The sequence below is a fragment of the Crinia signifera genome, chromosome 5 (assembly GCF_055691185.1).
Source record: "Crinia signifera chromosome 5, ASM5569118v1, whole genome shotgun sequence".
Classification (NCBI taxonomy): Eukaryota; Metazoa; Chordata; class Amphibia; order Anura; family Myobatrachidae; genus Crinia; species Crinia signifera.
The window spans coordinates 226,821,628-226,837,206 of NC_139221.1; the positions used below are offsets into that span (position 1 = coordinate 226,821,628).

Below are 15,579 nucleotides of genomic sequence, written 5' to 3' on the forward strand. Positions count from 1 at the left end.
GACAGTCAGGTATAGAAAGCAAGGCAAACACAGATAAGTCAGAGAAACAAACTCACCATATTATTTCTGTCCTGATTGAATGAATGTAGAGAAAACAAAACAGGGGAAATATATATTTAAAAGAAGGAAAACCAGTAGTGAAGTCCTCTCTATACAAAGACTTGAAATTATCTAGTTGCTGGCTTTATAATAGATTTAAAAATAAGCTAACAAAAGGAAATACAATTCTGGAAAACATTACAGGTTTAATAATTATACTACTGGCTAAATGTGACGTGTGTCAGGCGTGACAGACTCTCCAGTCATACTCCAGTCATACTCCAGTATAAACTCTGGAGTACACTGGTGAGGTACTACCTCACCTCACCACATATCCCTGATCAATGCCCTGGAAATCATAAGTAATTTAATAAAAAAGCCAAAAAGTCTGTCAATTTTATGAAGGTAATTGAAAATAATGCAGGGCATTCACCGTTTTGGTTTTTTTTTGGGAGGGGGTGAATCAGGATAGATGAAAACGGCTGTGAATTCGCCAAAATACGTGAATTCGCCCCAATACTGTATGTGCAAGAATAAGGGCCTAAGGAAGATGGGGTACCAGGTAAATGAACAACAGCGTAGAAAACATGATTAGGGAGAGATGAGCGAAAAGTGAGATGAAAGAAAAAGGATTACTGTTTAAAGGAATAAGTGGAAAACACAAGAGGGGTAAATTTACTAAGATGCAAGTTTTTAGAAGTGGAGGTGTTGCCTATAGCAACCAATCATTTTGTAATTATCACTTCTCTAGCAACTTCTAGAAGATTATAGAATCTGATTCTTCAATTTTTAAAATCTACACTTTAGTAAATATACCCCAGAGTAATAAGTGACAGCAAAAAGGCATCCGATTGTAATTTGCAGCATTTTTGTACAGGAGCTGATTTATTATTTTACAGAATTCTATTGTCAAATGCGGCTGCAAATTTTTATTAACAACTACAGATGTGTCCTCACAGATTAGCATCTTTTCAGTAATAGAAACAACCTTAAAGAAACGGACACTTGCCGCAGCTACTGTGAGTCTCATGGACCCTGGCACGCCGAGAGGGGATATTTTGAAACAGTGTATGAGGACATATCTGTACGTTAATTTATAAATAATAATTGCTTGCTCCACCTCCAAAACGTACCATCAATATAGATTTGTATCCATTTGCACGTCTCTAACACTAGAACTGTATGTAGGTTGTCTTTAGTATGGCATTATCTTTTACATCATAAAATAGTGATAAATAGCCTGGCAATGTGCTAGAAATCAACATTATTTGCACCACAATATACCCTAAGACCAGTTTGAATACATTTTTTTGCAAAACTTGTGGTGGGAAGAAGCTGCTTCTTGCTATAGTGCTAGTCCCGATCTGGTTCAGCTTGGTGCTGGTCATTGGATAGTAGGTGGAACCACACACCTTCTCCCCCCAGGGGTGGTTATGGATTTTGCAGTGGTTTCAATAGAAATGCCATGGGCATAGGCATCTGTTTCAGTTTAAACATGAAAACTGACCTTTATTAAATGCTGCAAAATATGATCCTGAAAGTGCTGTTAACTAATGGAGGTTTCTGGCAGGTTATTAAGGACACCAAACCTGCCACCTGGTTAAGTTTGCCTAATATTTAGTAAGAGCAAGAGGCAATTATTATTGGGATTCTTGTTCTGACATACTCGTAAGCTTTGGTTTGTTCACCAAACTATGACAACAATAACATGGTTTGGGACACATTCATTTGATGTGCTAAAATGGATTGGACACCGGAATTAGATACTACTTCAGTTACATTTGGATCCACCCATAAATATACATCTTTGATCATTCCCACCCACTCTTCCAAACTATCCTAGTATTGTCCTTACATAAGTTAGTAATGTTATATTTCAATTCAGGTTGTTGTTTAGCCTTTAATAAAAGGTTAGTTGAAAAAAACAAATACAATACACAATTGTTTCTGAAAAAGAAAATCTCTGTCTCTGTAATTTGTACTTGTTGAATGTATTATGCTTGCTCCTGAGGAGTATAGGAAGGAATACACAGGACATAAAATGTGTACATTAGAAAATGCGGAGGAGTGAGAGGTTATATGTGGAGAGGGAAGTCAAGAAGCTGAGTGAGATGTGTTACTACAGAGGTCAACGGGAAAGTATATGAAATGGAGCAGGAAAGAACAGCCATAAGAAAAATCACATTTGAAAGAAAACTACACTGAGGGGACAATGCACTCAGTAAATTTAACATATGAAGCACCATGGTTAGGTGTGCTAAAAAAAATAAAAAAAACTATAACAGAGGTGCATGATTCATCATGAATAAGGAAAAATGCATTTTTAAATCTAAACCATATTTCTAAAAGTGATCTATATGTTTGCAAAACATAAACTACTCTACAACTGCATCCTTACCTCTTTCTGTGCAATTCCCATCCTATCCCTCCAGTGCAATAAAACCAGGTCAACTTTTTCCTTTGCAAATTTTTCTACTTCCTTAGCAGCTTTCCCAGCGAGTCTTTGCCATTCAGGAACTTTGCTAAATTGGCCAAATTGGTCCTATTGAAACAGAACATTGACAAAAACAAAAATAAAAATGTTGCAAAATATGCCTAATTACATCGTAAATAAAGACTGATGTCTTTGTAACTCATTGGAACGTTACATATGTAGATGTTAATGTTCATCTGCTGCCAATTATTCATTCCTGCAGAAAGACAGATGTTTCTCCCTGAAACTGGAAAAGTCGCTAGGAATCACACAAGAGAACTGCAGGACGCAATATGCTAAATCTTTTATGAACAAACCTTATTGGAGCATTCACAATCCATTACAGAAAATAATTTTGTTTACACACTGCAAAGTGCTCAAAGTGTTTTGCATTAAACCAGGGGCGAATTGGCAATGAAATCTGGCCAAGGAAACAATCTTGAAGAAGCCCGGGGGCTGCCGAGGGGCACGGGGTGTGTTACTGGGGGCACTATACTGACTGGGGGGGCGCTTCTGCCCGGTGGGGTGCGTGCGCTATACTGCCCGGGGAGGGGGAGGATGGGGGTGCGCTACTGCCCAGGAGAGATGGGGTCGGGCGCACACTACTGACTGGGGGGGTTTCTTACTAGGCACCAGTCACCCACCGCACAGCCAGGCAGAATTCCGCTCACGGGTGACGTCACCCACCAGCGACCAGCGGCTGCAGCCTGGTCAGAAAGAAGGGCAGCATAGCCCAAAACAAATATGGCCACTGCATAGTAGACCAACGCCAGCACCGGCCCGGTTAGTGCGGTCGGGGGCCCAGCCAGGTAGAAATCTGGACCGGCCCACTGGGAAATGACCCGGTTTCCCAGTGGGCCAATCCGCCCCTGCATTAAACGATAATTGTATGCCCACTGTGGGAAAACTACCTTTATTGGCAGCTGAACACACATTAGGAAAGTTTGGTGTCTCATGCAGCCCTCGATCCCAAGTATATCCTCCAATGTCCCTAATATAATAAATAATCCAGGATTCTTAGGTTCTAACCTATTGTTATCTTTTGTAACCTACTGCAAATCTTCTATGTACAAGGGAATAATTTACTTAATTTCTACAGGACCTAAAATTACATTTGGACGTGGGTGCCTTCTGGAAGCATATATGTAACTCGGCAGAGACAGGCAGCGGCACTCCATGGTTTTGTCAAAATACAAGTGCTATAATTCGACGATTCTGGGAGGATACCCCTTTTTCTGTACCTTGAAAATGGGGTATCCACTCCCCGAAACGTTGGATTATATATTTTGACATAACCATGGCGTGCTTGGAATTGTTTTGCACTCTGGACAGAGAAATGCAAAACCGAGGTGCCCTCCAAAGGTGATAATATATCCAGACTCTCAGACGATAACTTAGCAGTAAAGCATGTGATAAGAGGCAGCACCCAAATGGATTTTTTAAGGTTAAATTTGTATTATGGAGAGCATTTTCAGAGCATCCTTGTAATCCACATGACAATGTTTCAAGACCTCTGCGGTCTTTTCATCAGGTCATACATTGAATAGCATAAGTATCCTGTATCCGAATAACCGTTATCCCGAAAACCATACATTCCAGAAAGTGAAAAAAAAATATATTTTTTTTTTGCTAAAAACTCACTGGGGACATTTGTAACAGCACTACTGAGGACATGATATGTAACTGGCACTATAGTGTATGTGCAAGAAAATGATTGCATGCCATTCAAACTCAATATCTGAGATAGTACAAATTTTGTTTCATGTTTTTGAAACCCTGTTTAAATATATTTGTGTGCATTTTATGTGGTTGATGTGTTTATACAGCATAAATGCAAGATACTTCAAAATACATAATTGAAATATTAAAATATTCCGAAATACGGAATAATCCATTATCCAAAATTCTCCTGGTCCTGAGCATTTTGGATAAGGGATACTCAACCTGTATATACATATATACACACACACACATACATATATATATTATGGAAGTGCGTGAAATGAGTAGTTTTCATAAGTAATTGATATTTATGCACAGCGGTGTCCTGTTACAGCCTTGCTGCGTAGCGTAAAGAGAGAAAGACTACCGGCTCATGACATGTGTAAGCATATACACAAGCTCAATCCATTTGCTTCTGTGGTAAAGCCATGGATGCAAATGGTTTGCAGCCTATGCTCCATGCATGCGCATCACAGCAGCCAACACTGCAAGGCAGAAGCAGGACACAGTGTTATCACAAAGGAAGTGAGGTTCACACCTAGGTGTTATCCAATGATGGGTGACCTTAAAGTGCTGGTTCCTGATCAGTGACAAGAGATGGGTGCTACACTATAACATTATGTGTAGCACCCAGCTCTTTTCACAGTGTAGGCGCCGACACTGCAGATATACAGTGTCCAGGAGCAACCCATATTTCCCGAACCCCCAGACTAACCGAGGGGTCGGGACACTTAACCACCCCCTCTCCCCTGAAGCCACGTTAAGTTTTTAGTATCCATTATTCCTGGTGTGGTAGGGGTAAGTGACGCCAAAGCGCATCTGTAAAAACGGTACAATGCTTCAAACACAATGAGAGGTTGCATGCTTTTGTTTTAGTTTCATACAATGCACAAATTCCTAAAATAATTTTTTAAAACCTATGAAAACCCAAAACATAGATTGAAAAACTTAATTTTATATTGCATGGAAAAACATCACTTATGATGTACGGTATATAAAAAAAATCAAAACTTACAGAAGCGATTTTCAAATTATCCCTAATGTGCATTCGATCAATATCCTTTTCTGGAACTGGATCTGTACTGTCCAGGTAGGTCAACAATCCTGAGGGCTAGGCAAATATAACAAAAGGCAAAAGTGTTATTCTAAAATTGCCAAGGCAAAAGTTTATGTAAAAGTACCTTGCCTAATTCATTTTAAAAAGTGATACAAAGTGCTAATTGGTACTGTTTCTATAAAGCTTTGGATGACCAGTACCCACAGATTCAATTACAGTCATTCATTAGTAAATACCTTTATGAGAACGGAAAACATGTTCCATAGTTTTTCATATTTTTAATTTAATTGTGGAAATGTCAAATCTAGAATACCAAAATGAAGAAATACACAAATTGAAAATTATTTTCAATAGATTTTAGAACTGGAATGGAGGAGAGAAAGTAGGGGACAGTGTGCAGTCACCATTTAATATGTTGGCATTCACAATGCCAAAAGCAGGTTATCATTATTAATATCGAAATCTGCAAAATGTCAACATATCCATGAGGGTCAGCGCTACGGTCTCATTTAGGGATAAGGGCAAATTGACAAATTAGAACAACATTCTAACTTCAAAAAGTGATAAAATGGAAAGTTATAATTTACCAGCCAATCAGGTCCTAACTGTCATCACATGCTGGGTTTGAAAAATGCCAGGAAGGAGCTAATTGGCTGGTAGTTTATCAGTCTTATGGTGTGTACACACGGTACAATTTAGCCTACAATTTTGACTATATAGTCAAAATTGCATCAGGATTGCATGCAGATAGCACAGGTTTTTTTTACCTTGCGATCGTGATGTGCGCTCCCACACAGCACAAATCGAAGCAAGATAGACAGGGCTGCATTGACTATGTAGTACAGATCTACCAAAATTGCATGCGTGTCTTTTGGCTTGCCATGCGATTCAATCCCATCAGGATCGAATCACACGCCCGTCGACCGTGTGTACACACCATAAAAGTTATAACTTTTTTTTTGAAGCTTAGTGCATCTGGCCCTATATATCTAACATACATTCTAAGCATGTGGGTGACACATATAAGATAACAGTTGCAGTGTTAATGAAGCATAAATTAGGCTGGACATCACAACCTTAAATGGATCACAATTAGTAAAACACTCACAAATGATAACAGTGAACATTTATTTTCCTTTATGCAACCACTGTACTATACAGTATGGTACCTTTGTTGTTATTTTTTTGTACATATTTTTTCATTCATTCTTGTATTTTCTGGTTTTGTTAATTGGTGAACTTAACATTATAAAGAACATATAGCTACACAAAAAAAATACTTTTTTATAATCATTCTTTATTACAAGAACGGAAACAGAAATGCAGTATGATAAAACAGGTTTAATTTTGTTATCTCCCAAATCAACAATATTATTTCTTGGAACAATCCTAGAAATGCAGCAAAAGTTTCTCCCTTACCAAGATGCGCTTCAGCAAATTAGCAGATGTTGTGTTATCGGCTGTCCATAGGCCCACTAAGTGTCTACTCAGCTGTCTGAAAAACAAGTATTTGTTCAATATACACAAATATTTTTCTTCGAAGCAAATAATAGCTGTAATATGAAAGAGGGATTATGGCTCCCCATTATTAATAAATAAAAACCTGGGCCCACCCATGCAAAATAACAAAGTTGCCTAAACCATAAAATCCACTAAATCACCTTGGTTCCAAATAATGCAAAAAATCTGTTGGAACCTCCTCACACCTTTCCTATTTTTGGGGGTTTATGAGGATTTGGAATAACCATGGGCAGGTAAAATGTTGAAGTAAAGTAAAACTTGGACAGCAGGCTCCACAGCGCAATACCTTCAGTTGACCAATTTATTTATTTTAGAGGAAATAAACCATGCATGCCAATAACCTTCTATCCAGGACTGCTGAAACGTTATGTTTTCTAATGAGAAAAGTGTGCACAGCATCAGCTGACCACATACCGTACTGGCTGAGCCAGATAAGATTACAGATGCGGTTACTCAGCATTGCAGTGTATGAGCGGTCTTACTGTACTAAGGGCCTAATTCAGAAAAATTAGCAAATCGCTGAAATACGCAATAGATTTTCAGAGATCTGCGCAGGCACTTAGCGTGTACAATTAAAATGTTGATCTCTATGCAGTTGCAGTTTTAGTTCAGATGGGGGCGGCGACAAAGTGTTGCAGGGGCAGACTAGAGCATTTTCTGGGAGCAGCCTGAAAAATGAAGGCAGGTCTGGGCCACGGCGGCTGCGCTATGTCACGCGCACCTGTTAGGACCCTAAACATGGCCAACCTGTGACTGGCTTTGCAGCTAAGCTGCACAGCCAGGGAACAGCTGGTGATGTGCCTGCAACATTTTTCAGGGAGGTACCCAGCGAGTGGGGCACCTTACCCTGTATTTGCACCGTCCCCCTGAAGACTACTGTCACCAGTTGCAGTCTGAATCAGGCCCAAGTTTATTTATGCTTAATGCATGGCCAGAAATTAATTTCACAGATCACTGTTTAAAAAAACAAAACATAAATTACATTAAATGTGCAGTATGCATTTAAAAAAAAAAACATCAATCAAGCCTTAAAATCCTGAAAAACTATTTCACTTACCTGTTTGTAAGCATTCTCTGATCAACACTTATTGTAAACATAGCAGTGTGCAAGTGTCGAGGTAAGGCACCTTCACTCAGGGAGAGTTCTTGCATTTTTGTTGCGATTTCTTTGTCAGCTTCCTTGGAATTAAAAACGAAGTTAAATGCTGTAATGTATCAGGTGTAAAAGAATTGTGTTGCTCGAGGTGTAAGTCTGAACAACGGAAACCAGAAAATCCAGATTCTATATTCATAGTAAAATTGGGTATGGATCATTGGATAGACAGCAACTAGGTCGACAAGCATTAGGTCGACATGACTGAAGGTCGGCATGGTCAGTAAGTCGACAAAATCATTAGGTTGACATGGGGAAGGTCGACAGTTGAAAAAGGTCGATATGGGTTCTTCACTTTTTTGTCTCACACAAGGGACATGAACGTAGCAGTGCCTCGCTATGCTCGGCACACTATTTTATTCTCCCGCCACACCCTAGTGGACGGTAGGACATGAAAAACCCCATGTCTTGTCGACCTTCATGCATGTCAACCTAATGCTTGTCGACCTAGTGACCGTATCCCAGTAAAATCAATTCCACTAAGTCCATCTAGGGACACAGGAAACCATGGGATTAAGTTGGAAGGCTGAAGAGGAAGCACTAAAGGGGGAGATTCAATTGGGAGAGAGGTTAAAAAAAAACCCTTGTTTACTTCGCCCCAATTTTGGATAACCGCGGGTATGCATGCTCCCGAAACCCGCAGTTTCCAATAGTGGTTGTGGAGATTCCAGCACTAAAAACCCACAGCGCATAAAAAAATATAGAAACAGATACTCACTACAGCAGTGATCCCTCCTCCATCTTTCAAAAGGGGAGGGAGTCATAGGAAGTCCTAGGGGTTACTCTCAGACACTCATACAAACTTGCAATCACTAACATACTCGCCGTTGCTTCAGAAGACCCAGCTCCCAATGTAACCCAGTGATTTGGACGTTGGGTAATTCACTAATTCCACTAATATGATACTTCCTTCACTGCTTCCTGAGGGTTTTAAAAAATATATCTATATTTCACACCCGCAAATGGATTCCCCTAAAAGAGTACACTCTTTTGAGGCTTCTCGCTCTTAAATCCTTTTAAGAGAACGTGCCTTGATGGAATCCAGAGCTGGTTGTTCCACATACAACTAAGCCTGACTAGTAGTAGATCTTATCCACCAGGCAATGGATTGCTTGTAAACTGTTCAGTCCAGCTTGTTTTAAACAAACTTAAGATGATTGCCAAAATGCTGGCAAGACTATCTCCCGATCGATATGAAAACTAAACAAAAATCACATTTGGCTGGAACAACAGGATTGTACGTAAACCTTATCAGTATGATACATCTTAAATGGAATTTACAAGGGAGAGCTGCCAGCTCAAAAACTATCCTTACAGAGGGAGTAGCTAACAAAAACTATTTTTCACATAATTCACCTGAATTTTCAAAAGGAGTATGCTGTATTCATATCCCATTCCGGAATCAGCAAAATATAGGCAGGTTGAACCCTAACAATAATTGCTAACAAGGCACTGCATAAAAGTCAATCTCCAGAGCCATCTTGATGCATCTCCTAAATGCATCTCCTAAATTGAAACTAGAGTTGCAGGTGAAGATGAGAGAATATAAGAAAGGAGGGGAGTTTCAACTGCAATATAGTTAACAATTAAGTGCCTACTCAGCCTTCCCACATGGAGATTATTCTGCTTGACTCGCAAGGCTGTGAATTTCGAAGCCTTGTGAGTCCACCAGACGCTGCCCGCCCGCTCCCCCTCGCAAGACGCGATCCTCCGCACGGCTGCAAATGGTTGTTTTGCATAAATGCGCAGCTGCTAAATATCGATTAAATTAGAATCACCACCGTAATCCCATTTTTTTCAGTGTCCCCCAGATAAGATTTAAGAGGAAAGTAGGTTTGTGCCAAAACTTCTTCAAGCAGTTTTCTTTTTTGGTAGGGAGCCAGTAAACAATTTGCAAATAATTTTTAGTTCTCATAAGAGCCTTGTTATTTAGGCTCTATTGCATATAACATTATTTCATCAGAACTAGAATTTCTTTTCTTTATTATTATTTTTTTTTTTTAATGGGTTACTTTTTCTTAGTCATGAATAAATGGTAAATGGTAAAACCTTAAGTGGAGCTAGCCATTCATTTTACAGTTATGTTTGTCCTTTCATAGTTGTGTACCTGACAATTTAATTATAATGAGATTGTTTATGTTGGGGTAAATCAATACATAAGAAAAACAATATCTACGTCTTATATACTCCAAAAAAATAAAAATAAACTGCCCGCCCCATACTCCCTTTTTTATTATTACAATACTATCGCCAATCATCACAACTTTGGAAGAACTACAGATCTGTCCTCAGATACTCTAGAAGCAGTTGCACCTAGCTGCCATTGAAAGAGATGTCAACAGCTCTGCAATTGGGGAGAAGCCCATATTGATTAAAAACTTGTTTTTACATGTTCATCTTCAACCAGCAAATGACCATTGGAATTTAGCCGGTTACACAGCATGTACAATTTAAGCAAGAAACTCAACTATTAGATTTCTAATTGAAGTAAAAGTACTCCCAAGTTTCCCAGGAGCTTTCAGTCATCACTCAGTTTGTTGCAGGACAAATGCATTTCGATTGGACACTTACTTCTATGATTGCCTTCATTACCAAACCAGCTCCTTTTACAATGGCCATGGAAGGGTGCTAATGCATTATGTAATGGAAAAGATGAAGAAAACACAGTTTAGTATGATCAAGAATTGGTTATCACAAATTAATACAAAGTACAGATTGGATATACAAAGCCATATATAGTCATTTGAAAAAGTACACTATTTTAAATCTATATTTTTATGTCAATCATTTAGTCTTCACCAAGTCCTACACATTTGAAAGTTCTATTTAAAAAAAAAGCAAAACAGGTTTTGGTTAAGGGGCCTACACAAGGGAGATTAGCTGAGCGATGCTAGATCATTCAGCGCACATCGATGTGTCAGCGCTGTGTGCTGAGCGATCTGTCAGGGCCGGTGTTCTCTGGTGAGAACACTAGCCCTGACTGGCGATTAAATAGATTTATCTTATTCTTTAAATATTGAGAGTACTTAAAGGGGTGAGGATGTCACCATGTTTATGGGTATACACGTGTGAAATAATGCATGTATTTAGGTAACGTGTATGAATTAAGGAATAAGTTATTATATGTTCTAAATAACACATTCTAGAGGATATGAATTAATAGATTGTATAGTTCAATAGTGCACTGTGAATCATTGTAGTTAGGGAATGATATATAGAGTAAATAAATATTGTTGATCACGATTAACACAATTGAGATATGTAGCTTGCCAACTGAACTGAAGCTTCTCAAAGATAGCCAGATAGAAAAGTAAACGTGTTTGAATTACTGAAATATAACATCATATAAGTCAAGTAACGATGTTAATGTACAACTCGTTTAAAATTCGATTGTTGCAAAACTGATGTAAAAGTCTAAAGGTGCCCACAGACGCTACAATTGTACTGTGCTATGCGTTTTTGACTGTACAATGGTTCTATACAATTTTTCTTCCAGCTTGCTATGAGATGTGCACTTGGATGCATGTGATGAACCCATGTTTGTAATGTTAAATTTCAGATGTAGTCTAAAAAGTACGTGCAGCACGTACTTTTTTAGACATACAATATCGGGCTCCAGGGAACATAAACACCATCCAATAATTGTACATAAGATGCAATTTGTGCTTAAAAAGTACAAAACGCATTCGATAATTGTAGCGTCTGTGGGCACCTTAAGTATGATGACCTGTAAATGTTGTTTATGTATGTTTGTTATGTAAATGTAATTTTTGTTTTTACATACATATAAAATCAAAAATAAAGATTATTTGAATAAAAAAAAAAATAGATTCAGTAGCTTTATCCAGAATGCTGAATATTAATCGCCAGGCGATATCGACGCGTGGGGCTGCGCATCACTATAGCTATGGCCACTACACATGGAGTGACCTAGGGGCATTTTTCTAAGCGATCTAGTGAAAGCTCTGCTATTTCTGTAATGATTTCTGCTGGTGCTACTAATAAAGTACAGATCAAGTTGTTCTCATGGTTAATTATAAAAAATATGAAACTGCCCAAGGACAGCATTGCTGTACAAATCATTTGTCCAATACATTCAGCTCCCTTCAGTAGATCTAAAAAACTAGTAGCCTGTTCAGATCTATTGAGAAGGTTCCCCTTCACTGCAAGATCACAAGGCACTAACATTAATGGTACTAGAAGACGGAACCTGTCCATATACTACAGATGTGTCCATATACATTGTGGCTGCAATCACACAAGTTGCAGCAAAGAGGGTCACAAGTATATGCAGGCTCCCAATATACTACAATGGGGCTGGCAGTTGATGTGTGTCCCACTGCAAAATGCTGATATACAAAACAGCAGTATCGGGACACATTTGAAGAATATATATGAAGAATAAAGTCAGAAAGAGGTATAGCATCTAACATACAAAATACTATATCAAATAAACGGTCATTGGAATTTTTAAATAAACAAATCTTTACTTCAAAATAAGTGTCTTGTTATTCGGGACTTGTATGCACTAATTGTTCCCACATCTGAACACAAATATACAAGCCTTGAGTTTACATAACTTTTTTCCACATATAATCTATAAAATGTACTTTATGTATATGCTTATCAACCCAGTAATGTCAAACCAAAAGTCAGGTGATACCTGAAAAAGTTTGAAAAGAGTTCTACCGTTTGATGCCACCATCTCAAGTAACATGTCAAATTGCTGCCCTTCTGTTGTCTCGCTGTAAGGAGCACAGAGTGCAAAGGTGAGGAAATCCAAGAGCGAACTGATAACCAGAGCGCCAGTACCATAGTTCTAGGAGCAAAAAAAAACAAATAATGACTCAAATAGTAATGTTTCAATATTAAAAAGGACATAAGAAGAATATAACAACTAGTAAGCCCACTGGAAGCAACTGCTTTGAAAGCTAGTCAAACACCTTGTGATTTGCCTCTGTGTTTGTGCATGTGTGAGAGAAAAGAGATGTAGTTTCACTCGTTACCATCAGATGACAGTGTTTCGGAGACACACAATCAGACAATAGACATATATAGATAATAATTGGAGGGGAAACAATGTTTTACAATGAGTTATTAAAACCCCTGTCTGTTGCCCCTCCCCTTTAGATTGTAAGCTCCCATAAGCAGGGCTCATGGCTCTCTTGTGCTTTCCCCTCTCTTAGGGGGGTATTCAATTTGCACCCGGAAGAGGCGAGCTGCAGCTGAAAGCTCGTCACTTCCCGGCCGTTCTCGGCAGATCGAGCCCGACCGCTTGTGAAGTCGGTCTCGTTCTGCCGAGCTCCCCTGTTCAATGCTGTGGAGGAAGACAGCATTGACTAGGGCCCGGCGGCCATGTCCCCTGTTGGGAGATTCTCGCTGGTGATTGAATACCCCCCCTTAGACTTTTGTTGTTCTTACTCCCTACTACTTATTTTATGTTTCTGGTTATGTGCACTTCTATTATGTTTATGATTTTGCTGTAAAATGTCAGGGAGCTGTAATTCCAGCCTTAGACCATGACAAAATTGTTTCCTTCTTTGAATTTGTTAGGGACACTGAAGACCTACAGTACTGTATGTCCACTGGATGCTGGAGCAGTTTGTCAGTTTGTTGAGTGTTTTCCAGGACATGATGATAACCTGAGCAGCTAGGATCCGCAGTCAACTGGCGGATGGTAAACACCTTCAAAAGATTTTAGTTTCAACATTTTCCATCCAAGTACAGTATGCTTCTGGGCATTCTCTCAGATAGGGACAGCTTCAGGAAGTCCATTATTTTCCAGTGTCCTACACTTTAATTGCACAGATAATGTATTTTTTTTAATACTAATGTTCAATCCCTTTAATTGACTTAAATTTAAGGACACTGAGCACCAACCATTTCAACTCCAGCTTTTGTTATTCTTTTTATTGTTAGGATTATTGTGACTCTTTTTGGTGGAAAATTTTTTACGCTTATGTTGTATACTCCTGGCTCGGTCATTGGTTAGAATTTACTGAAGTTACTGGCTTCAGGATTTTAGAGGATGTAAAGTAGATGCTCCAGATACTGCAGCTCGGTTTATTCGTGTCCCCAATAGACAAGAAAATTGAACAGAAGTTAAAAAAAATATATATACTAATTTTATAAAAATGTTGCAGCAGATTACAAAATCTAAAGACAAAACATACTTCGAACCATTAGATAGGCTTATGAATGGTTAAACATATGTACAACTACCTATGATCTGGCTTTAGATAATGCCATGGGTAACGCCACTGTGACAGAGGAAATCTGGGCATCTAGATACAAACTGGCAAATGTTATGCACTGAATATTAAGTGGATTTCTTAGATGGAGTCTGTGCTCATAAATAACACAACATAGACATTGGGAATCAACTATTCCCAAAACATTTTGCCTGTGAAGAAAAAACAACTGCAGTTTAACATCATATCGCACAGTATGGCTTTCTTACCACATGAGAGTTAAATTTTTCTAGCAAATTTTCCAGAAACTTTTTGGAAGAGAGAAGGGATGCTTTGTTCAGTTGCTCTTGCCTCAAGTCATAGTCATCGTGCATCGGCTTCAGAACAGAGAAATTCACATCAGATTAGAAATGGCAGAAAAAAAAGAAAAAGAAAAAAAGTAGGAGGATACACAGTTACTTTACCTATGCTAATCCTGCATTTAAAGAATCCAAAAATGTGATGCACAATTTAAGTTATAACTGTATCGTTTCAAGATAATTAAAATTACAGAGGGCAAGAACACATGAAACATGTTACATTTAATGTGCCAAGACTTCTCATGTGAATAGCATTTAATGAAGAAAGGTTGTGGTACTACTTGCACAGAGTTAAATGATTCCCAAGTGTTAACAGTTGTTTTCAGTGCAGTATTAATAATATCCATTTAACAAAAATAAGACTCAAAGGACATTATTCTGGACCATTCGCATGGGGCAGATGTTAAGGCGTCTACGCATGTGCCGACACAGGGTGCGTGCAACCAAGGCGAACAGACTGTTTGCCAGGTGCACGCACCCAACATTGCGGGTGGGCCAGGGTACTCGTCCATGGGAACGACCAGCATTTTAATGGGCGTTCCCATGGAAATCACCGGGTGACGTGGGCGGGCAGCTAACATCACAAGATATCAGTATATATATAAGCTTGCACGCACCACATTTTTCAATGGGAGGTAACCATCAAAAGATGTGAGAGTTTCCCCCGGGCCTGCGAATGGATGGATAGTATGGAAAGGTGGATATGCTCAGCTCACAGAATACACAGTGGTCAATCCGAATACCCAATGCATTGAAGCTGCATCACAAGTAAGTGTTGGCCAATTACAAACATCAGCAAACTTAGGTTAAGATAAGGACATGGGGTGTGTGAATAAAGGTGTCATTTCCAATGTTTAAAAACTGCTGCAACTCACCACACCTTGGGGTAACAGGATTGACCCCATAGAGAGCAGACATGCATATATGCTTTTCACATGGAAGAGCAGATACTCCTGCACAGACTTCACCAAGTCCAATAGCAGGCATGTACTGCTTCACTTTTGATGGTGCCCAAGTAATAATAGAAACCCATAATTTGCCAGCAGATAAGAACCATTTGGCCC

The 15,579-nt window shown here is 38.9% G+C and overlaps 1 protein-coding gene across 5 annotated transcripts in view; it reads right to left on the bottom strand.

The window, feature by feature from the left end:
• DNAJC13 (DnaJ heat shock protein family (Hsp40) member C13) overlaps positions 1-15,579 on the bottom strand; it is a 198,686-nt gene that overhangs the window by 91,246 nt on the left and 91,861 nt on the right. For 4 of the 5 annotated variants that reach the window (XR_014475029.1, XM_083188595.1, XM_083188594.1 and 1 more), the window contains exons 14-21: positions 14,426-14,533; positions 12,629-12,784; positions 10,537-10,593; positions 7,870-7,991; positions 6,711-6,786; positions 5,250-5,345; positions 2,438-2,581; positions 57-71 (exon numbers count right to left, since the gene is read on the bottom strand). Coding sequence is in view for 4 of the 5 variants with exons in the window: in XM_083188595.1 (XP_083044721.1) it covers positions 57-71; positions 2,438-2,581; positions 5,250-5,345; positions 6,711-6,786; positions 7,870-7,991; positions 10,537-10,593; positions 12,629-12,784; positions 14,426-14,533 (774 nt within the window). In the remaining variant the exon portion in view is untranslated. The remainder of the gene's footprint in view (positions 1-56; positions 72-2,437; positions 2,582-5,249; positions 5,346-6,710; positions 6,787-7,869; positions 7,992-10,536; positions 10,594-12,628; positions 12,785-14,425; positions 14,534-15,579) is intronic. The other variant, XM_083188597.1, reaches the window with a different exon arrangement.